At 53.9% G+C, this 23,145-nt stretch overlaps 1 protein-coding gene and 1 long non-coding RNA gene across 7 annotated transcripts in view; one reads left to right on the plus strand and one right to left on the minus strand.

Annotated features, from left to right (window-relative positions):
- Positions 1–21,073, minus strand: ARHGEF40 (Rho guanine nucleotide exchange factor 40). Of its 5 annotated transcripts, none has more exons than XM_060004892.1 (24): positions 20,991–21,073; positions 18,218–18,415; positions 16,349–17,600; positions 16,035–16,202; positions 15,781–15,901; positions 15,144–15,240; positions 14,953–15,033; positions 14,704–14,820; positions 10,463–10,558; positions 10,242–10,357; positions 9,740–9,866; positions 8,010–8,132; positions 7,769–7,912; positions 6,660–7,270; positions 6,299–6,533; positions 5,851–5,937; positions 5,035–5,250; positions 4,148–4,318; positions 3,165–3,342; positions 2,122–2,226; positions 1,749–1,892; positions 1,110–1,240; positions 649–693; positions 1–528 (listed from the first exon to the last, which is right to left on the minus strand). In XM_060004892.1, exons 1-23 carry the CDS (start codon positions 20,991–20,993, stop codon positions 652–654), a joined length of 4,563 nt encoding a protein of 1,520 aa, XP_059860875.1. In that variant the 5' UTR covers positions 20,994–21,073; the 3' UTR covers positions 1–528; positions 649–651. The 5 variants fall into 5 exon arrangements, with proteins under 5 accessions (XP_059860875.1, XP_059860874.1, XP_059860876.1 ...); XM_060004891.1 differs by having other exon boundaries at positions 1–410; positions 1,110–1,252; positions 20,991–21,063; XM_060004893.1 differs by having other exon boundaries at positions 1,110–1,252; positions 16,035–16,151; positions 20,991–21,060.
- Positions 19,493–23,145, plus strand: part of LOC132420457 (uncharacterized) — a 9,920-nt gene continuing 6,267 nt past the window's right edge. The window contains exon 1 of one of the 2 annotated variants that reach the window (XR_009518372.1): positions 19,493–19,540. This is a non-coding gene — a long non-coding RNA (uncharacterized lncRNA). The remainder of the gene's footprint in view (positions 19,541–23,145) is intronic. The other variant, XR_009518373.1, reaches the window with a different exon arrangement.

A 23,145-nucleotide genomic window follows, 5' to 3' on the forward strand; every position in this document is an offset into this window, starting at 1 on the left:
TGTGAGTAAATATATTTAATATAACAATAGTATTAAAATAACAGTTATTACATATATAAAGTTTGCAGTTCCCTAGCCCACCCTTCTATAATGGTTTGCATAGCTCCATTTCCTATGACACCCCAGAATGGAGTCACCAGGAACTGGCAGAGATGAGTCTTCTCAAGGAGGGTCAGGGGGCAGGACGAAGGGGCGAACATAGGCTGTCGGGGAAGGGCTGACATGGAGCGGTGTCTTGGGAGTATGCAGTGGCCCCGGATGGGGAAGGACTGGACGAGGGATAATTTCCCCACTTCCAGGGTATGAAGGCAAGCAAGTGTGGACACTCTGGTTCCTGCAGGAAGGCACCTGGCTGGGGAGAGCTAGAGACAGCAGTAGCAGGGAAACACACTGGTCCTTTGACCTCGTTTCTGTCCAAGAAGCAGAGGGAAGGAATTCAATGCTCTTCCAGTCCTCCACTATGTCCCCCCAGCATCCCAGCCCAAAGCGTGCTGAGAGGAGGGGCTGTAGCCAAATTCTGGATCTTCTCTAGAAGCCAGGAAGGAAAAGGGAAGATGGGTTGGGAGAGAGAAGAAGCTGACTCCCAAGCCACTGGGGAAGGGAAAAGGGAAGGCTGTAGGATGTGGTAGAAAGCGGGTACCAACTCACCAGTCACAGAGGTGTGGTGGGGTCACTCAGGGCTCGGGCGTGACTCTGAGGGAAGAGAAACTGCGGTGAATTTAAAGGATAAGAAACGACCTCTTATATAGAGAGGTTATATAACCTTTCTCTCTCTCCCAAGCCTGTCAATTAGTTCACCCCTCTTTCCTCCCCAGAGTTCCTGAATTTTGCTGATTTAATCCAAGTCTAGGCTGTTAGAATTCTCCCCTTTCTATCACTCCTGCCCTCCACTCCTTATTAAAGATTCACTTCTGACCTTGAGCCCTCTCAGCCAGGCCTGGGGAAGAGGAGAAGGGCAGACTGGACAATACATCCCTCCAACCTGTAGCCTTGCTGGGAGCACAGGCTCACTGGTCCCCCTGCCCCTCATGGGCTGAATGACCAGAAGAGCCCACCCAGAAAGTGTCCGAAGAGACTACCCCATTCTCAGCCCTATTGCAAGGACTTACCTGTCGGGAAAGCCCTAAGATCCCTCCACTGGCCAGGATGGGAGTGCTGCTCCCAGGGTGTGGGCGTTGCAGGCTGGGACTGTTTCTTGGTCCTGGGGACACATCTCCAGAAGAGGCAAATGTTTCTGGGGCTGGAGGGGAAGCTAGGGTGAGAGCAGGGTATAGAACCCCTCTAGATTACCTTAAGTAACCAAGCTGCTCCGTCAGGGAAGAAAAAGCTCCAGAGCAACAGGAAGCTGTAAGTCACCATAGCAATCCAGTTGCAAGAGAACCCCCCCTACCAAGAGGCAGGAAACTGTCAGCAGCATCATTAGAGCAACCAGAGAGGAAGCGACAGGAAACGGTAAGGATTGCCGTGGTGAACCAGGAGGGTACAACAGGAAGCTGAAGCAGTTTCCATAGAAACCCAAGGAGGGCTAGAGAGAGAGGGGTACAGAGGAAGTGCTTCTTAGCAACAGGCTGCTGTAAGCATTACCCTAGCAACCAGATGGAAGGCTCTTTTAGCAATGGGGAAGCTGTACATAGTTGTCATGGCAGCTGGGCCCCTTGGCTAGAGAAAGGAATTGCTCAGCAGCAAGCAGCCTGAACATCACCACGATGACCCAGCTGTTGGGAGCCACCCCTTGAGAGGTGCCTCACCCAGGGAAATTTGCTTGACGTCCAGATCCCAGGCCTCCTCCTCGACGCGGGCAGGCAGGGAACAGGCTCCCGGGGAAAGACCGGGAAGGGAGGGGCCGGCATGCTCAAAAGATGACACGGCCACCGAGGCCCGGGTGCGGGCGGCTGCAGAGAGCGGGGGGTGGAGGGGTGGGGTGCTGGTGTGGGAAAGCCCTCCTGGCTCCCTGAAATGACCCTGAGCTCATAGAGGGCCTCCCAGTCACTCCCACAGTTTCTGGGAAGACATATCCACTCATGACCTTTCCTCATTTTCCACCATGCCTCCTCACTGCTTTCACTCTCAAGGTCTTGACTGCTGGAGGCCACCCCCCACCCCCAGCACTGTGGCCCTCACCTCTTCCAGTGAGCAGGGCACTCAGCGTCCGCTCCCCAAGGGCTTTGATGTCCAGGAAGGGTTTATTCCCAATTCCCATGGAGACCATCTGCTGCACTCGGAGCTCTAGGGAACAGAGACCCTGTTACCAACCTCTTTGCTCCTTCCCAACTCTCATTCCTCCCTCTCATTCCTCTGGTGTCTCGTTACTCTTCCTGTTGACTGTTATGACATGGATGGTGATCGTGTCCTCGACTTCCCCCTCGGACTTCTGTCTCTTCTCTCCTATATGTTGCATCCTGCCCATTTGTCATTCCGGCTTCCCAACTTCTTTTTTTTTTTTTTTTTTGTGGTACGCGGGCCTCTCACTGTTGTGGCCTCTCCCGTTGCGGAGCACAGGCTCCGGACACGCAGGCTCAGCGGCCATGGCTCACAGGCCCAGCCGCTCCGCGGCATGTGGGATCTTCCCGGACCGGGGCACGAACCCGTGTCCCCTGCATCGGCAGGCGGACTCTCAACCTCTGCGCCACCAGGGAAGCCCCCAACTTCTCTTCTAATACCTTCTTCCCTTTATCTTGGGCATTAAGAGCAAAACTCACGGTTTTACATACCTTTACAGTTTATCAAGTGCTTCCATATATATCACCTTATTTAATCCTTCCTATTATACCAAGATGTAGATGTTACTTTCCATTTTTCAGATTAGTGGAATGAGGTTCAGAGAATTAAAAACAAAAACTAGCAAAAGACCTCCCAAAACAAAACAAACTAGTCCTGGTAACACAGCAATCAAGTTCTGGAAGGCAGGTCCGGTGAGCACCCTCTCACTCTCTTTTGCCCAACCATTTGCGCTTGCCTCCCTGAAATCCGCTAGCTTCCTCTTTCCTTTTAGCGCACCTTAGATTAAGTTCTGTCTCAGCAATCTCTCTCACGTCAGATCTTCAGTCTTCTCATACGTCATTCTCCATCCTACACCCTCTTTCCCCTGGGCACTCTCCACACTCTCCAGCTAACCTGCCATAACCTTGATCCCAAGCACACCCTCTCCCAGCTCTGCCTGGTACCCTTGTTGTGGGCCGCCTGTCTCCACAGCAGCTGGGCAATAGAACTCGTCCACTTGAGTTTGATCTCTGGTGAGGCTGCTTGCAGAGTGTACGCCTCTCGTGCACGCCGCCGCCGAAACCACAGCTCAAAGCAGAGCCCGCTGTCCCCGATGTTTTCTGTTAGCCCCATGTCAGCAGTCTGAGAAAAAGCGGAGGAGAGTGGGTGAAGACGGAGTGTATTCTGGCTAGATGGTACCACGTGGAAAAGCACTACACTTAGCCTGGCATCTGGTAGATGCTTAGTAAATGTTTGCTCAACACCTACGGTGCGCCAAGTGCTCTGCATTTAGTCTATAACAAGCACGATTTACAGAAGGGTGGTGCCCAGACACACAAAGCAACTTGTCCAAGGGCTTATCATAGCTTATCGGAGAAAGAATTCAAACTCATGGCTATGTTATTCCAAACTTAGGCTTTTTTCTCTATACTGGACTCTGCTGGAACTAGTGTAGGGGGACAAAGTCAGAAACTCTTAAGAGTCATGCCACAGCGCCTGATCTGGGACTAGGCCGCTATTGATGTTTATCTGGATATCAAGGCTGTTTCCCTAAAGCAAGGCCTCCCTCCTCTTGGGTTCCTCAGTTCCGTCAAGTTAAGCTATATTTATAGTGTCCTTTCTCTTCCTCCCCCAGGGACCATCCCTAACTCAGAAAGCATGTGTGTTCTTAATGGGAAAGGTCCTCCCCACTTCTGGTTTGGAATGCCTCATGAATCCCCTGCATGAATAAGGAGAACCCCATGGAGGAGACCAATGACAGGAACTTCTGTCACCTCGACACCCTAACCTGATGTTTGATTACAGGCCAAAGCCTGTTCTAGATGATATAGATTCTGAACCTGGGTTGGGATTGAATTTCCAGAACACTCTGCGTTCCCAAGAAGAGCATGACTTCCTGTCCCATCCCCATGGTTTCCCAGGCCCACCCCACCTCCAGGCATCGTACCTTAAAGGCCTGCTTATAAACAAAGGTCTCTGACCCCCCCTCAGGGCCCTTGAGCTTGCTGAACAGGAGGAGATGCTCAAAGAGAAAGACGTGGCGAAGGCACTTTTTCCGGCCACAGATGACTGTGAAAGGGTCCCGGTGCAGGAGTTGTCCCTGCTCCTTCAGATCTATCTGGGGAAAGCAAAAGGAAAGGTCATTGGCCCCGGAGCCCTTTGTGTATATTTTACGGGGAGTCAAAATGGGATTTATAGGGCCAGGGGCCGAATGCACTGGTTCTCAGGCAGAGTCAGGAAATCAGGGAAGCCCTTGGCCTAGAATCCATCCACTGGTCACCATGCACAGCACACCTGGCCCAGCAGCACAGCCCTGCCTCTGAAGATAGAAGGTACATCACACAGTAGGGCTTATAGCCTCCAATGGGTAAGCCTTTGCATGTTGGGGACCAAAGCACCATTTTGCCCCAGGAAGAGAATCAAATCAGCAAAGAACTGAAGGGAAAAGAGGTCTATCCTAGAGGAGGTAGGTTTCCAACCTGTTCTGGAACCTCAGGACTGGCAAGAGACTAAGGAGAGGAGAGTAAGGTATATGTTGAATGTTGAGATACAGGATGAAGTGCAGGGTAGATAGAAGAATTAGGAAAGGAGTAGGAAAGCACAGACAGATATAGGGTCACAGGATGTCGGGCAGGACATAGCTTCTTTATTTATAGACGAGAAAATTGAGCCCCAGTGAAGTTCAGTGACTTGACCAAAGCTATCCAGCTGGTTAGAAATTACAGCCTGGAGCCCTCTGACCTTGAGTCTAGTTTTCTGGTCACCAGCCCACACTGCTTCTGAGGCTACGAGGCTAGGCAGCCCGAGCTGGAGTGTCTGGAGCCACGGCCTCACCTCGCAGCCACGCACCGCCTCCACAGCCAGCAGGTCTTTGCCGCGGGTCTCTTGTTCCCGGAGCAGTTGCATGGCAGCCCCAAGGGCCTGGCGCTCAGAACTTGGTTCAGGCCCAGCTTCCCTTAGGAGCTCCTCCAGGAGCCGCCCATACCTGGCCAGCTGCTCCAGGGGCTGCTGCAGGGCCCGGGGCAGATGAGGGCCCCCCTCCATGGTGCCCTAGTTTGGGGTGGAAACAGATAGGAATGAGGGGAGGGGCTGGAGCTGTTCGGGTCTGAGCCCTTCAGGGAAGATGCGTGGTACTCTGGGTTTTTAGGGATAGGTCAAGCCCAGATACACCCAAAGGTAAGGCGAAAAACCTTCCCCCAGAAAGAAAGGAGGCAGGAGGGCTGCAGGAGATTCAGCTGTCCTCTATATCTTGAGGGAGAGTGGAAGAGGAATACAAGTAATCCCTTATATTCTCTGGCTTTTAACTTTTGAAATCACTTTCACATCTTTTGATGTGAGGCCTTTTGACCCTCAGCGACTCTCTTAGTTAGCTATAGTGAATACTGCCACCATTCACTAGATGAAGAAACAGCGGCCCAGAGGAATCAATACTATTGCCCAAAGTCCTCAGGTGGGTTGGATAAGAACCCGGGTTCACCTGGCTTCCAGTCCAGTGCTTGTCCCACCCTCAGCAATTCTGGGAGATTATTGGTAGGTGACATTCCTGGGTATATCCAGGAAAGCTTTTTTTCCCTGAGAGATTTTGAGGTTGGGTAGATTTTAGGTCTTCCTGGCCCCTCCCCTTCTCATGAGTGTTGGAGAAAAAGTTACCTTGGTTGGGGGGCTGAGGGCAGCCAGACCATTCTCCAGTTTGTGCCGGTGCTTCACATAGTGGGCGTAAAGGCTGAACTGGTCCCCCTGTGCCGGTAGGGAAGCGGTAAGTCATGTCCAGTGAGGCCCTGCAGACAAGCCTCTCCCTTTCCTCCTCCACATCCTGTAGAGCCCGAAGGAGGGACAGGCCACCAGGGAACACTCAGTCTGCTTGGGGAATGACAGGCTCCCGTGGAGAGAGCGAAGGCCAGGCAGCACTGGATGTCAGGGACACATGAGCTGAGTGGATCCAGGAGCCCAGCAAACGGCAGTAGGCGCCGGCGTTTGGGGCCACACGTTCTGGTGGTGGGTGGGGTCGGGGGGCGGATACTGAGAAGGAGGGACAAGCAGATGGGGCTGAGACATGTGAAGGGAGAAGCCCTGGAAGGAGTTTCAGAGGCTGACTCACATGGCGAAGGAAGCAGGCCCCAATGCGCAGGGGGTGGGTGGCGCAGCCCTGAAGCTCCCGCAGAAAGTGTGTCCGGTGGAAACTGCGGAGCCTCTCCCGGGCGCTCAGGGCCGCCTCCCAGGTGCCCCGCAGTTCAGGGGTCAGCTCAGGCCCAGCGGGTGGCACTGGCTCACTCAAGGTGGCCACGTACTCCTGCTCACAGGCAATCAGCTCAGACACCAGACGCTGCTGGGCGCTGCAGGTACAACGAGGAGTGACAGGGGAGGTTGTGGCATGGGAGGAACATGCCAACAGTATCATATTCTTTTCCTGCGGGCCAGCTGGGCCTGCCTCTTGGGCACCAGCTGGGCTGGGCTCTCACCTGATGCTTCGCTTGCGCTCCATCCGGGGGGTGCCTACTCCCCAGGGCCCTTCTGGGCCCCCGGCCCGGCCCAGCAGCACGTGTTCCCGGGGTGAGCACGTCCTGTCTACCACCTCCGTACTGGTGACCTCCAGGCCTCGGATCAGCACGGTCCTCGGCGGTCTGCCCTCTGCTTCCGGAGCCAGCTCGGGGCCCTCGTCTTCATAGTCCTCCCCACAGGGCGCCAGGGAGCAGTGGGACGGGGCTGCCCGCGGCCCGGGACTGCTGGGGAGCAGCAGGGAACGGAGGCTGGGTGAGGGGCTGTGGGAGCCCCGCTGGGCCCCTCCACTGCTGGCACTGTCTGCCCGTCGTCGCCGGTGGCCCCGTGGACTCGCCTCCGCTCCCAGCTGTTGCTGAACCCTCTTCTCCAGCTCTTGGCAGCGGGCCCGGCAGCGGCCCCACTCTCGCAGAGCCGCCGGGCTGCCCAGGTCCAGGGCCAGGGCCCGCATCTCCTGGAAGGTGCCAGCGCTGGGCTCCGGGGTGCGCCGCAGGGCCAGGGCTGCCAGCACTGCTTCCCGCCCCGGCCCAGCTCCTGCTAGCCTCGTGGAACCTTCGTCCACCCATTCATGTGCCTACAAGACCAAAGGGGTGGGGAGTGGCGAGGAGAAGGAGTGAGGTCCTCCGCCACTCCCACACGCTGCCCGATGACAGCTCCTGTCCTCCTTCGCTGATGGCTTCCCAAGGCCCACCACACCCCAGTCCTCTTAGAACACCTCCCCTCACTGTCCCGGCATCACGGCCTAGCGTGTCACTCTGAGCTGGTATGGAGACAGAGGGGCCTAGATGAAAGGATGGCCGATACTTACACAGAATTTACAAGTGGCAGACTCTGTACTATACCTGTTACATACTGCTTACGTAATCCTCACTCAGCCCTGTAAGGTAGGTGCCACGAGGCACACTCAGGTTTAGTATCCTGTCCCAAGTCATGCATCAAGTAGGCGGCAGAGCCAAGAGTCAAAGCCCAGGAGACGGCCTCCTAAGTCCCTGCTTCTAACAACTACCCGATCAGCTTCTCCAGGCAGAAGAAAGGCAGTGGTGGGCATAGAAGGAAGAGGCTCAGCACATACCTGCTGGAAGAAGCGCTGTAGCCGCAGAGCCCGGTGGAGGCCACTCTCAACCTGCTCCAGGCGCTGTTCAAAGATATCCAGAAGCTTCTGGGAGGCAGGGTCCTCCTCCAGGGCCAGGGCCTCCCTCGCCTGAGCCAGGCGCTCCTGGAGAAGGGAGTCTGCTCTCAGACCTGGCCCTCAGTCCAGTCTCCCCTTCCCTCCCCGCGTGTTTCCTCTCACCTGCCCCTCTCCCCCTTCTCACCTGAACCTCAGCACTGAAAGCCCGGAATCGTAGCTCTGTCTCCTGCAGGGCAGACAGGGAGTCCCCGGGCACAGCAAAGCTCACCAGCTGCTCCTCCCCCGGGCCCGAGAGCCACTGCAGCACCTGGGGCAGACAGGGTGGGAGAGCGGGGCCATGAGGGAGAAGGGCCCATGCAGTGGAAAGGAAAGCTGAGATCCAGCTCTGACCCGACCGCCCCACCCTGTTGAACCTTGGGGGAAACCATTTCATCTCAGCTGTAAAGTGGAAATGAGAACAGGGAATGGTGGTAGTTTCCACAAGGGTCGAGTAAAGTGAGTAAGCCATCTTTGTAAAGCACCAGTTGAAGGGGAGGCTGGGCTGGCCGGAAGCACTGAGAGATGCATGCTAAGGTTCCAGGGCTATGCCTCCAGGTGAAATAGATAAAACTGGGGCGAGCCAGAGGCACGAGGGCCAGGAGAAATTTCACAGGGGCCAGGCTTGGAGAGACATCCCAGGCGCGCGCGTGCGTGCGTGCGTGCGTGTGTGTGTGTGTGTAGCTCCAGTTGCCTATTATGGGGCTCTAGGTACTCTCCTGTTGGTTCTGGGATATCTGACCAAAAAGGGATGGTAATTCTTCCCTCTGAAGAAAGCTTGGAATCTGGGGCGAGACAGCCTGAGGACGGGAAGTTTGAGAATGTTCCCAATAACCCGTGCCAACAATAAGCACTTCTACAGTCCTTTGCTGAAATCACTTGATCACCCGAACACCCTTGTGAGGTAAGCCTTACTATCACCCCCATTCTGCAGATGAGGACTTGGGAACTCAGAGATGCTTCCAGACTCGTCCAATATCTCACTCCTAGCAGAGAAGAACTCAAGCTGAACACTTTAGACTCCAAATCCTGTGTGCTAATAGTTTTTACACAGTGGGAAAACAGCTAATAAGCAAACAGACAGTAGGAGATACAAACCTTTGGATGCTGGGATGGAGGAAGCTAAATAGGCAGAAATCTCAGGAACAGAGAGCCCTGCCCCCACCCTGCTTTAACACTGACCCTGAGATGACCTTTCCCCTGAGGCCACATGCAGGTCCACGAGGTGTTCACTTACCACACTTAGGAGCTATGGAGGAGCAATCAGATTTCAGTGCCCCTGCTACCCCACAAGGTAGGGTGGAGAGCAAATCCCTATGGAATTCTTAACCCCAGGAGAAAAGAATCAAGGCTCAGAGAAGCCAGCTTTATTCCTGAATCTTTCCCACAAAGAGGCCTTGGTTTCCAAGGCCTTTAGCAGTTTCCATTGTCCTCTCCTTCCAAGGTGGAGGGAGGTAGGACCTTTCCGTCCTCAGGTTTGGGGATGACATTGCATAAGGGGTGGAGGGAGCTGGTATCGATAGACATTTGTTGCTTTTAAGCTAAGGAGGTAGGAACTCAGAATCAGTCGGCTCTTCCCAGAATCCCCTAGGGCACCTAAGCATCTCTCACAATCTCTAAGGATCCTTGATCAAACATCAGCAGTGGGAGGGGGAGATCTGGCTTCTCTTCTTTGCGGGTGCTGAGATGCTATCTCCCTCTTGTGAATCTCACACTGACCGTGATCAACTTCCAGGGGAGATGAGGAGAGAGGGAGGGCCGTGCGACCAGGCCAGGTTAGAAGAACACCATCAGCTGTAAGTATCAGTGGGAAAAGGGTGCTGGAGGCCAGGCCCCCAGGTGGAGTTAAGAAGCATGGGGGAGGAGGTCCTGGCTCACCTGCTGGAGTCGGTGCAGGCGTTGCCGCTGCTCCTGCTGTTGCACATGTAGGTTGGAAAGGCGCACGAGCTGGTGAATGGCTTCGTCCACCTCCTGATACAGTGTAGCTGGGCCTGGGCCCTCTAGCCTGGGTAGGGAGTGGGGGCAGAATGAACCACTGCCTTTGTCAAGCCTGCCCCGCAACCCCATCCCATCCTTGCATCCCAAGTGAGGGGTGGCACGGCATCCTGGGTCACAGTATGGGCCTGGATCTGAATCCTTACTCTTCCATTTACTGACCAACCTTGGCCAAGACATTAAACATTTCTGATCCTCCAAATCCCCATTGATAATCATATCTAGCACCTAGGGATGTTGTGAGAGTTATGAGATAAGTGGAGAAGCATATCTTGTCCAGATACATGCTTAGTAAGAATTATCTGGCAGCTAAGGTGAATTGGCGGCCCTCTGCTGTGTCTCCATCCTCCACGTCCACCTGCACCCACACACCCATCCCTCGTACTTGCTGCTGTGGGTGGAGCGCAGCCTCATCAGGATGGCTCCCCCATCCCTCTGCAGCTCCGTCAGCCGGGGATCTGCCAGTACCTTCTGTAGGGGCTCAGGCATTCCTGCCGCCTCCTGGGGGCCAGGGAGAAGTTGACAGTTGGGGTTCCACAAGGAGGTCCTCAGCTCAGCCCAGCCCCATCCCCACCTCATCCCCTTTCGTCCCATCTCATTTCCTACCTCTCCCTCTGGATCTGCTGCTCTCTCTAGCTCCTCAATGGCTCGCCGTACAGAGCCCAGCACACCTCGGCACAGGCGGCACAACCTTTCCACTTCCTGAGACAAACACACAGGAATGGAGTCCAGGGACAGAGTTCAGGATAAGGGGCCTAAGCCCTAGGGTGGAGGAGGGGCAACCCCAGAGACTTTTATGGGGGCAGTGCTGGGTTCAGTTCCTGACTTTGTCGCTTACTAATTGTATGACCTTAGGCAGGTCCAGAAACCTTCCTGAACCTCAGTTTCCTCAACTGTAAAGTCATGATAAGACACACTGGATTTAAAGGTTTAAAGAGATGATGGTAGGTAAGCAGCTATCATGGGCCTGGAACATTTTACAGCTTAGTAAACATGAATCTCCTTTCCCTCATCTGCACTGGCTCTTGACCCTATAAAACCCTTTTCTCTGCCTCTTCAGATGCACTTCCCCTTTGATCCACAGCTTAGAGACCATGTTACAGACCCCCTTTAATACTTGGCTCAGATCATGCTTATACCTCTTTTCTTGAATACTCACAGAATTTAGATTCATAGAATCAGAGATTATGTCACAGTTGCTGTACTGTGAGGGCAATGATCTTGAGGCTGGAATGCTGGTGCAGGGAGCAGGTACAGAAAGGCACCATCTCCGGAAGTAAGGTACATTACCTTGCTCAAGGTCACATGGAACCAGAACCAGCCTCTCTGACTCTCAGCTCTTTCTAGAACCCCAGTGATACTATTTTGCACTCTTCTCCAGTTGTTTCTGACTTATCATCCACCAAAAATGATATGCTGTTTAATGTCATATTAAGAATTGCAAAAAGAGAAAATTACTGGCCAATATCACTGATAAACATAGATGCAAAAACACTCAACAAAATACCAGCAAACCAAATCCAACAGTACATTAAAAGAATCATACACCGTGATCAAGTGGAATTTATTCCAGATATGCAAGGATGGTTCAACATCTGCAAACTGATCAACGTGATATACCATGTTAACAAAATGTAGGATAAAAATCACATGATCATCTTGATAGACGTGGAGAAAACTTTTCACAATATTCAGCATCCACTTATGATAAAAACTCTCAACAAGGTGGGTAAAGAGGGGACATACCTCAACATAATAAAGGCCACTTGCAACAAACCCACAGCTAACATCATCCTCAATGATGAAAAGCTGAAAGCATTTCCTTTAAGATCAGGAATAAGACAAGGATGCCCACTCTCACCACTTTGATTCAACATAGTTTTGGAAGTCCTAGCCACAGCAATCAGAGAAGAAAAAGAAATAAAAGGCATCCAAATTGAAAAGGAAGAAGTAAAATGGTTACTGTTTGCAGATGAGATGATACTATACATAAAAAATCCTAGAGACACCACCAAAAAATGCTAGATCTCACCAATGAATTCAGTAAAGTTGCAGGATACAAAATCTATATATAGAAATCTGTTGCATTTTTATACACTAATACTTGACTATCAGAAAGAGAAATTAAGAAAACAATTCCATTTACAATTGCATCAAAAAGAATAAAATACCTAGGAATAAACCTAACTAAGGAGGTAAAAGACCTGTACTTGGAAAACTATAACACAGTGATGAAAGAAATTGAAGATGACACAAACAGATGGAGAGATATACTGTGCTCATGGATGGGAAGAATTAGTATTGTTAAAATGTCCATACTACCCAAGGCAATTGCAGATTCAAGGCAATCCCTATCAAAATATCAATGGCATTTTTCACAGAACTAGAACAAATAGTTCTAAAATTTGTATGGAAATACAAAAGACCCTGAATAGCCAAAACAATCTTGACAAAGAACAAAGTCAAGGGAGGTATCATGCTCCCTGATTTCAAACTATACTACAAAGCTACAGTAATCAAAACAGTATGATACTGGCACAAAAACAGACACATAGATCAGTGGAACAGAATAGGGAACCCAGAAATGAATCCACACACATATGGTCAATTAATCTATGACAAAGGAGGCAAGAATATACAATGGGAAAAGACCACCTTGGCAATAAATGGTATTGGGAATACTGGACAGCTACATGCAAAAGAATCAAACTGGACTACTTTTTCACACCACGCACAAAGATAAATTCTAAATGGATTAAAGACTTGAATGTAAGACCTGAAACCATAAAACTTCTAGAAGAAAACATAGGCAATACACTCTTTGACATCTTTCTTAGTAATTTTTTTTGCTGTACATGGGCCTCTCACTGTTTTGGCCTCTCCCGTTGTGGAGCACAGGCTCCGGACACGCAGGTTTAGCAGCCATGGCTCACGGGCCCAGCCACTCCGCGGCATGTGGGATCTTCCCAGACTGGGGCACAAACCCGTGTCCCCTGCATCGGTAGGTGGACTCTCAACCACTGCACCACCAGGGAAGACCAGTAATTTTTTTTTTGAGACTTCTCTTTATGCGAGGGAAACAAAAGCAAAAATAAGCAAACATATAACTAAAATGCTTTTGCACAGCGAAGGAACCATCAACAAAATGAAAATACTGCCTACTGAATGGGAGAAGATATTTGCAAATGGTATATCTTATAAGGGGTTAATATCCAAAATATACAAAGAACTCACACAACTCAACATCAAAAAAAACCAAACAACCCAATTAAAAAATGGGCCAAGGATCTGAATAAACCTTTTTCCAAAGAAGACATACAGATGGCCAACAGGCACATGAAAAGATGCTCAGCATTACTAATCATCAGGAAAATGCAAATGAAAACCACAATGAGATATCACCTCACACCTGTCAGAATAACAAGTATAGGTGAGGATGTGCAGAAAAGGGAACCCTCATGCACTGTTGGTGGGAATGTAAATTGGTGCAGCCACTATGGACAACAGTATGGATATTCCTCAAAAAATTAAAAATAGAACTACCATACGATCCAGCAATTCCACTCCTGGGTATTTATCCCAAAAAAGTGAAAACACTAATTAGAAAAGATATATGCATCTCTGTGTTAATTGCAGCATTATCTACAATAGCCAAGTTACGGAAGCAACTTAAGTTCCCATCAATAGATGAATGGCTAAAGACTATGTGGTATATACATACAATGGAATATTACTCAGCCATAAAAAAAGAATGAAATCTTGTCATTTGTGACAACATGGATGGACTAGAGGGTATTATGCTAAGTGAAATAAGTCAGACAGAGAAAGACAAATACTGTATAATTTCACTTATATTTGGAATCTTAAAAACAAGTGAACAAACATAACAAAACAGAAGCAGAGTTATAGATACGGAGAACAAACGGATGGTTGCCAGAGGGGAGGGGGGTGAGGAGAGGAGAGAAATAGGTAAGGGAGATCAAGACATACAAACTTCCAGTTGCAAAATAAATGAGCGACGGGTATAAAATGTACAATGTGGGGAATAGAGTCAATAATTATGTGATATCTTTGTATGGTGACAGATGACAACTAGACATTATGGTGAAATGCATAGAAATATTGAATCACTATGTTGTGTACCAAGAAGTAACATAGTGTTGTAGGTCAATTATACCTCAAAAACAAACAAACAAAACAAACTTATAGAAAAAGAGATCAGATTTGTGGTTACCAGAGGCAGGAGATGAGAGGGAGGGGGAATTGGATGAAGATAGTCAAATTTCCAGTTATAAGACAGGTAAGCACTAGGGATGTGATGTACAACATGATAAATATTAATATAATTAACTCTGCTGTATGTTATATATGAAAGTTGTTAAGAGTAAATCCTAAGAGTTCCCATTACAACGAAAAAATTTTTTTCCTATTTCTTTAATTTTGTATCTATAGGAGATGATGGCTGTTCACTAAACTAGTGGTAACCACTTCATGATTGTATGTAAGTCAAATCATTATGTTATACACCTCAAACTTGTTAAGTGCTTGTTCAATTATATCTCAAAACTAGAAGGAAAAAGAAAGAATTTATTTAATATACTCGTCTCATCTCCCTGGTAGCCCAGGGCACATGCACAGTCTTTTGCTCATAAATACTTGTTGAATTGAATTTGCTCATAAACACTTGTTGAATTGTGAACCATAAATATTTATTGAACTAAATGGAAGGGAAACCACTTTTTCTCAACCCCTTGGTCATGTCTCAGATCTGTCCTCTCTCTCCTAGAATGTCCTCTGCTGGGTCACTCCTGGCTCCCAGTGTCCTGAGTGGGGGAGGTGAAGCTTACCTTGTGTGTCTCTACCCAGTGGCTGGGAGAGGGGTCCCTGTGACCTCCCAAGTCCCACTGCAGCTCCTCTGGCTTGGCCACTCTTTTCAGATCACTCTCTGACAGCAACTCAGCACCCTGTAGACATGTGAAGGCAGGGGGTTTCTGGCCTGGGCGCCTAGGGATTCAGGGACTGGCCTGGGGCTCCAGCCAGCCTCTTCTTCTCTCTCCACTACTTATGGGGACTAGGTGGGAGTGAGGGGCTCAAACCTGAAATCCATGGAGTTCAGTTGGAGGGTCATCATGAGTGAGAAGCAGCAGCCGCTGAATGACGGGAGGGTCTCCTGAGTCCTGAAGGCAGAGAAGAATAACCCTAAATTGTGGGCAACAGGGTGGCCTGGAATGACCACTAGGGAAGAGTCAGGACCCAGAAGAAGTACTTGTCTCAAGAGGTTGCTTACCTGAAGTTGACTCAGGACAGGAATGAGTGCTGGAGGCAGTGCGGGTGCCTTGCGAAGGTCCAGCAGGACGGACAGCCCCAGTACCTGTAGGTCAGGCCTGTGGGGGCAGAGGTTGTGTGTGTGTGTGTATGTGTGCGTGTGCGTGTGTGCGTGTTAATGTTACTCATCCTCAGGAGAAGTTAGTTCCTGGCGATGGGCAAAGTGTCAAAGTCTCAGACATGTGTCCAAGAGGTAGTGACCTAGCAATTAGGAGTCTATATTCACATGGCTACTGGGTCATGGGATCAGGGATTAAAAAGTTAGGAATTCTGTGCTCTGGAAGGGTATGAATTCAACGCCAGCACCTAGCATACTGCCTAATAGGTTCTGGTGCTCAAGAAAGAGTTGTTGAATGAGCTAATCAAGGTTCTGATAAACTAGGTTGTGTCTTAGGATACTGAAAGTCAGCAGTGTTGATTTTGAGGATTGATGAAGATATGCTGCAAGTTGGGTTGGTAAGGTCAGAGAGCAATGACTTGAAAATCTGAGGGTTGAAGAAGTAGGTATCCTAGAGGGCAATGTCTTGAGGAGAGGGGAGGGCAGGGTGCTCACGACCCAGGAGGTTAGTATGCCAGCTGCCAGCCTGGGCCTCAGTTACCTGAGCAGTGAGTGGAGGTAATGAAGAGCAGTGCTCAGCACGTCTTCGGAGGGTGGAGGCTCCTCAGGAGGGCACGGTGGGGTAATGGTCAGCAGAGCTCGCCCACTCTGATCCACCCCTCCTGAAGACACAAAATGGTCCCGGCTGGGGGCAGGCCTTGGCTACCTCCCATCCACCCTGCCTCCCTCCCCAGCCCGCCCCGGAGGCTTCTCCTTCCTCGACCCCTTTCCCTTCAGCCACTGCTGCCCACTGACCAGTCAGGACGAGACATCCAGACGACATTAAGTCCCAAGCTACACCAGGGTCATCAGAGCTGGAGACTGGAGTGGCCTCTTCCGGGATGCTGTCCCCTTTCACTTCCTGCACAGTCTCTGGGGATGGTGCCAGGGGGTCAGACAGGAGCCCTTCTGGATTGCTGGGCCCTGCAGGCACAGGCAGAGCTATGGGCCTGAAGTGAGGACAGGTCTGGCTACTCTGCTCCCACCCTCACCTCCGCTCTTCCTGCAGCCCCGTTCCCTAGGCCTCACCTACCCCGGCCCTTGCCCCACTGGCCTCGGTGTCATCTCACCTGCCACGCGCACCAGCCTCGGCCCCTCCGGCTCTCTTTCTCTGGCCCTCTCTTCTACAGGCCCACAGGCTTCTGGGGGCCGAGGCTCTCCTTCGTCTGCTGGTTTGAGCTCCTCTCTCGGCTCAGGGTCTGGCTTCCCCGAGCCTTCGTGCTCCTCCTTAACTGGGCCACATCCTGGAAGCTCGTGTTCACTTGGTGGGGGCGGACTGACAAGGGCTTCCTGGTGGCTGGTCTCTTCCTTGTCCCCGGGGCTCAGTGGGGCACTGTCTCCTCCTCGGTTAAGAGCCCCTCTGCCTGCAGCTCGCTTCTTTCTCCTGTTTCCCTTGCCTGCTCTCCGAGGGGTACCGGGTGGCCCTTCAGCCCCCTGGCCTGCTCCTCCTCCGACCTCCCCTGGCCTCAGGGGGCAAAACTCAGAGGCTTCCCCCAGCGCCTCTGCTGGGGGCTCAGACACCTCCAGGGCTGCTGCCTCAGGGAGAGCCTCAGCCTCGGCTCCCGGGGGACACGCAGGGGAGGCTCCAGTGCTGCTCCCCTCACCCGGTGGGCGGGCTCCGTCCTGGTCCCGAGGCCCCAGGCCCTTCTGGTGCATCCATGCCCGGTGTCTCCGATGCCGGCCCTTCCCCCCAGCACCCTTGCGTGTGGGTACCGTCCGGGTCCTGGAGAGGCCCGAGGAGCCGTCAGCGTCCGTGGGGCTCCCCCTCACAGGCAGCGTCACCTCCAGCAGCTCCACGTACTCGCCCTCAGGTCCTTCAGCAGGGGCATTGTGCCCATCCCCGGGACTCCGAGTGCCCAGGGCCTCCTCAGGGAGTGGAGGGCTGGGGAGCCCTGGGGGGCCGGAGGGCACTTCTGGGGGAAGTGTGCTTGGCCGATGTCCAACCATGAGGCCCCCTTTGTGTACAAATCGAGGGCAGATGAGCTCGGCCCAGGGCAGTCGCTGAATCCCAGAGGGTGCAGACAGAAGGCAGGTGCTGAGGCGACCTGTTGGCCTGTCCTTATTGACGCCTTGTAGCCACTCAGGTGTGAACAGGTAAGCACAAGCCTCATTGGGCACAGGCAGTTCCTGCACTCGCCCACCCCCTGGGGCCAGGCACTTGAGTGCCAGGCGGGGCGCTTGGGCTGCTGAGGGCACCACTTGCAGGTAGAAGTCTCCCGGGCGCAGCAGCTGCCAGGGGAGTGCTGCTAGCTGCACCACTACCTGCTCATGCAGGCAGAGGGGCCAGCCCTCGTGGAAGAAGAGGAAGCCGCTGTACTGGGCCTGGGGAGAGAGGGGCAGGCTGTGCTCAGGCCTCTGCTCATGAAACCAGCAGGAGGGGGCAGTTAGAATAGGGCTACCCTAGGCAGGAGTGGCCTTATGCCTGGTGGGTTATAACCCCAGGGGAGCGGGAGGAGATATCTTGGGGTGTGCATGTGACAGAGGAAAGGATTGGGACCGATCAGTTTTCTGGGTAGCAAGCTTCTCTAGGAAGCTAGTTCCATGAGTGGGAGAGTAAGAACTGAGTCAGTATAAAGACATGGTCAGCAGATGCCGTTGCCTTGGAGGAGCCGGAGACTCTTGGAAGTTCTTTATATCTGTAGAAGTGACTCTGTTGAGTCATTTCTGGGGGAGTTAGTATCTTGAAAAATTGATATGAGGAGGGAATGTCTGGAATGTGGTCTGGAGGGTCAGGGTCTTTGGGAGCTGATGTTTCTAAGGGGTCAGTATTTGGGGAAGATGAGTGTCTATGTGTTAGCATGCGAATGGCACGTGCCTATGGGGGGACCAGTATCAGGGGAGGCGATGTCTCTGGATGAGGGGAGATTAGTCAGTCTGACTGGTGTCTTGGGTGAGGCAGTGGCTCTTAGGGGAGATAGAACAGGGATGCATTCACTCACACAGGCTTCCTGCTGGACCTTGGCAAGCAGGTGCTTGGCGGGCACCAGGAAGTCCAGCGTGTACCTCAGCGCATCCTCCCGATAAGTCCTCTCCACCACCTGGAACACTTGGCCCAACAGTGTAGGGGCTGTTGCCTCGAAAGGTGGGTACAGGGCAGCCAAAGTACTCTGCACACAGTCCTCTACTGGCTCAGGCTCCTGGGAGAGACAAGACCAGGCTGCAGATCCCTAGAGATCCCCCGAGCATGGCTCCTTGGAGGCTGGCTGTGTCCCCCAGGGGCCCCATCACGTACAGAGTGTGTGCAGAGAGACGACAGGAAATGCTGGCTGAATGAGATGGGAGTGGGGCTGGCCCAGTCGCAGTGCACAGCCCTAGCAGTATACTCTGAGACGCTGGCTTTGGAGATCTGAGGAGACTCTTGTGAAGGACTTTGATTAGGGCTGCGCCTGGTTCTTGTAAATTGCAAGGATTGCATAGGCCCTCCTCAGGAAGAGATGGGCCCCTGGGCCATCAGGGAAGTCACTGATGGCTGAGAGCTCTGGAGGGTGGAGCCCTTTTACACAGCCCTCCTGCCAGTCCCTCTTCTCAGGGCCTCCCACAGAGACCCCCGTCTTAAGTAGAGGTACCACCAGCCATGAACGATCATATGCTAGAGATGTTCATTGGGTGGGAAGAAGGAGGACTGAAGGGCTATCTGTCTTGAGTCTTTCGAGCACCCCTCATCCTCTCCCAGAGTGGCTCTACAGCAATCACTCATTCCCGGAGCATGTGGGATTGGGTTACAAAGACTTGGGTGGGGACAGTTGAAAGAGGAAAAAGTCACAAAAGGAACTTGTAGGGAAGGGAGGAGGAGGCCTTGCTGGTATGTATTGGAGCTGAAATATTTTCTGATTCCTGTAGGGCCTCTCCACCAACCTCCACCCGGAGCCACTATCTCAAAAGTCTCAGCCTTGCTTCCTCCACACTTGTGTCCCTAAGTGAATCAGTAGGCTATCTTTCTCCATCTCATACCCTAAACAGCCACCCCTCTGGCTATTCCTCTGCAACCCTATTTGTCTTTCAAGGTGGCTGTGAAATTCCTTTTATCAGATTTCTTTGCTGTGACGGGGCAAGGGGGAAGCTCGCTGAAGTGTTTATCTAGTTCTCTACTCCCCATTGCAACCCGCCCCCACCGCCCGCCTTCGCCCTGAGGACAATACTGCATATTTCACTTTAAGTCCTCTCAGCCTGAGTGTTGCCTGCCTGTCCCGACCGTCTGAGAAGCGAGGCAGCCACTCCGGAGACCGACAGTCAGTGCGTCAGCACAGAGACCCGGCCCCAAGGTGTGTGGGCGAGCAGACAGACCCCCCAGTGTTCCGGGGACCCGGCCAGCGCCGGGAGCGTGGGTGGGGGGAGGGTGGAGATGGGCGCGGGGGAGGCAGAGTGGGCCGTCCTCTCCGAGGCCTGGAAGGGGGAGCTAGAGTTGGAGCTGCGAGGCAGCTGCAACCCATTAGGGGCGGTGAGCTCATGGCTGAGTGAGAGTCTCAGCCACAGGAAACGGCAGCGGCAGGAGGGGAGGAGGGGTATGGGGTGGGAGGGGGCGGGCAGGAGCTCAGAGACCGGCCTCCAGCCGGCCCGGACCAAAGAGGAGACCAGAGAGACTGAGTCAGCTCTCCCTGGCCCAGTTCCTCTTTCTTCTTGTTCCAGCCTCCCTGCCAGGGGGTGCCCTTCCTTCTGTAGAGGAGCAGCCCCGGTTGTTCTCCTCCCCCTCTCCACCCTGCGGTGAGCGCCCCCTGGCAGGGCCTCTCCCCCTCCTCCGTTCCCTGCGGTGAGCGCCCCGTTGGCCGTGCCCCCCCCATCCCTCCCGCAGTGGGCGCTCTCCCTGGCAGTGCCCACACCTGCAATTACTCTTCAGAGAGTACTTTTGGAGCGAGAGTTCACAGGAATAGTGTCCACTCCTGTTGGCATGGACGTCCCTTAACAGCACCCTCCTGCTTCCTGTGCCCTGAGTTGCTGCTGCCAGGGTCCCCAACCCGCGGCAGGGAGCTCCTGTCGGTGTCCCCTCCCCTCTGCAGCGGGAATGCTCTGGGACAGTGTTTCTGTTCCCTGCAGCGTGAGCTCGGGGGCACTCCTCTCCCCCCGCACCGCATCTCGTGTCGCCTCTGGCAGCGTCACGCCCCCGGGCACTGTGAGCCCCCTCCCCACTCTGTCCACCACTCTGAGGTAGCCTCTCTTTCTCCGCGGGAATTTCCCTTTTTGGCCAGGTCCCTGGCCCCAGCCCAGCCACAGCTGTGGCCGGTCCCCCAGGGCCGGATGGGTGGGCCCAGCTCACCGGGCTGGGGACTGGGATGGAAAATGGTGGTGCCAGGCAGGTCAGTTCTCATGACCCGAGCCCGGGCCCCTGCCAGGGCCTCTGCAGTCCAATCCCGCAGGGGTCTCCCGCGGGTAAGGAGCTGGGACCGGGAGGGGGAGGGAAGATCCTGCAAAGGAAGGCACACGTCGGGACAGAGGAGGGCGAGGGGAGGTGTGTGGATTAGAGGGAGAGACCTAAGGGAGGTTGGGGGAAGGGGCGGAGAAGAGGAGGAAGAAAGGAGTGAGGGCAATACCCAGTGGGGACAGAGCCAGACAGTGGGGCAGACAGATCAAAGAAAAGAAGGGGGGATGGGAGGGAGGAGAGTCCCAGGAGCGCTCAAGAGTTCCAAGCAGGAGAGAGAGGCACCCAGCTGAGGGCTGGCGATCCACAGCGGGCTGCGGGAAGGCGGAGGGGACACCGGGTTGCGACGCGGGACTCACCATGGCTCGGCTCGGGGCCGCGTCCGACGCTCGGGCGGGCGGGCGGGGCCGGGCGCGCCACCGCCTCCCTCCCGCCGCTCGCGTCTCGCCGGGTCTGGCTAGGGGACAGCTCCGGCCGCGGTGGCGGCTCGGCCAGCTCGGGCTCCCAGGCCGCGGGGCCCCACCAGGGAGGGTCGAGACGGCCGCCCCTCCCCGCCCCGCCCTTCAGTGCCCGCCTCCGCCTCCGCGTCGGACCCCCAGCCGGGACTCCCTCTCCCGCGCCTTGCCTCTGGCCGCTCCCCCTACGCCCCCACCCGATCTGCCCAGCTCTCCCGCAACCCTCTTCTTCCTTCTCCCCGCCCTCCAGCCGGTAGCCCCGACCCTGACCCTCGGAGGCCCGTCCCGCCGAGGACGCCCCTCTTTTCCCGCCACCGCCTAGCTCCCTACGGGATCAGTTTAGTCTCCGCAAGGGACAGTCCAGAGGCTGGGGCGTGCATGAAATCCGTGGGGTCCCCAGCCTAGGACTGGAGTCGTTTGATGGCCGGAAGCCTCCTGACTCCAACTCGCCTGGGAACCTCTTCACCCCTCCATTGCCAGATTTTGGCAGCACCTGGGGCTCAGAAGAGACCTCCCCCCAAAACCCCTGCCCTCTTCCCGTGGAGCCGAGGGCAGGAAAATCGGGGGATTCCTCCCACTCTCCAGGGCCTTGCCCGCCTTCCTCCTTCCCCTCCCATCTCCTCGGGCCTCGAGCCTTCGGGCTCCGACAATGGGCTCCTCTGTGCGGCCTGGGGAGGGCGGAGGCGTGGGGGAATTAGGGAGCGATGAAGGCCTGGGGAGGGGGGTGGGTGTCGAGGCTGAATGCGCGCGGGGTCCCGGGATCAGGATCCTCCTGCAGGGGCGTGCGCTTCGGCGGACGTTTTCTGAGTTCTTTCCTCACTGCCCCTTCCCCTCCGCATCCCCTATATCTCCCTTAGCTAGCGGAGGGAAGGCACCAGACCCCCCGTTCAGCCCCACTATCCGGTACTGGATACCAGACCCTTCCTTCTTATGGGGTGGCGAAAGAGAGTCTCCCAGGGCCGCTAGGGCTCTTGGCGGCGGGGATGGCTGTCTGACGCAGTAGACAAAGGGGGTAGGCTAGTTAAGAAAGTTCTATTCTCACCCATCCTCCACCGCGTCTGGATGGGAAATGAAGCCCTGGCGAGGGTCCCCCAGGAGGGCTGGGGGAGGCTTAGGCATAGCAGGGAGATGCCTTGCCCCTCCTCTGAGCAGGCACCGGGAAGTCCTGCAGGGGTGGGGGGCGTGGGGAGGGGCGCTTCTAAAGGGTGGGCATTATGAGAAGATAGGAAAGCCAAATAGACCCCAGAGACGGACGTGAAGGCAAGTACCACTGCGACTGCGGGGTAGCGTTTAGAAAACGTCCTGCCGGTGGATGCAGCTCCTACGAAGCCAGGAGGCCGGAGCCTCAGGGAAGTCTTTGGCACAGAGGCGGGCGGGAGGGAAGTGGGGGGGGGGGGGCACGGCGTCGCCTAGGTGATGGGCTCTTCTCTCACCTCCTCAGAAGGCTAATCTCCGTCCTTTCTCCACTCCTCCGGGACTGGAAAAGAGGAGAGAGAAAATGTTCATCTTTCTTGGAGGCAAGAAGATCCCTCTGCTCCATAGCATCAAAAACAAAAAACAAAAAAAACCCAAACATAATCTAGGGCATCAAACCTCAGTGACCATCTTCCCAGCAGAGTTAGAGGCAGGGAGCTGGAGATCTTTTCCATCAATGGGTTATGGGCCCTCTAGTCATCCAGACTCTCCAGCTTCCTTATAATTAGTGCCGAGAACTGGGAGAGTGAGATTTTGCTACCCCCTGGTGTCCACTCTGTAAATGCTGCCCAGTGGTTGGTTACAGAGACCAGAATTTAGGGAACTTTCTTAGGGGGTGTATTATGAACCTTATTCACTTGTTTCAAACCCAGCTCGCCCATTCCTAGTGTTGACAGAGTCTGAACTTTCCCTTACCAGGTCTTACATTCTTTTTTTTTTTTTTTTTTTTTTTTTTGCGTTACGCGGGCCTCTCACTGCTGTGGCCTCTCCCGCTGCGGAGCACAGGCTCCGGACGTGCAGGCTCAGCGGCCATGGCTCACGGGCCCAGCCGCTCCGCGGCATGTGGGATCTTCCCGGACCGGGG

Source organism: Delphinus delphis, chromosome 2, assembly GCF_949987515.2.
Source record: "Delphinus delphis chromosome 2, mDelDel1.2, whole genome shotgun sequence".
Classification (NCBI taxonomy): Eukaryota; Metazoa; Chordata; class Mammalia; order Artiodactyla; family Delphinidae; genus Delphinus; species Delphinus delphis.

Excerpts from the sequence above, each read along its gene's own strand:
- ARHGEF40 (XM_060004891.1), bottom strand. Across the intron at positions 10,559-14,703 it reads ACTGGGTAGAGACACACAAG|GAAGTGGAAAGGTTGTGCCG; the intron begins GTAAGCTTCACC and ends TGTTTGTCTCAG. Across the intron at positions 7,271-7,768 it reads TACAGCGCTTCTTCCAGCAG|GCACATGAATGGGTGGACGA; the intron begins GTATGTGCTGAG and ends TTGGTCTTGTAG.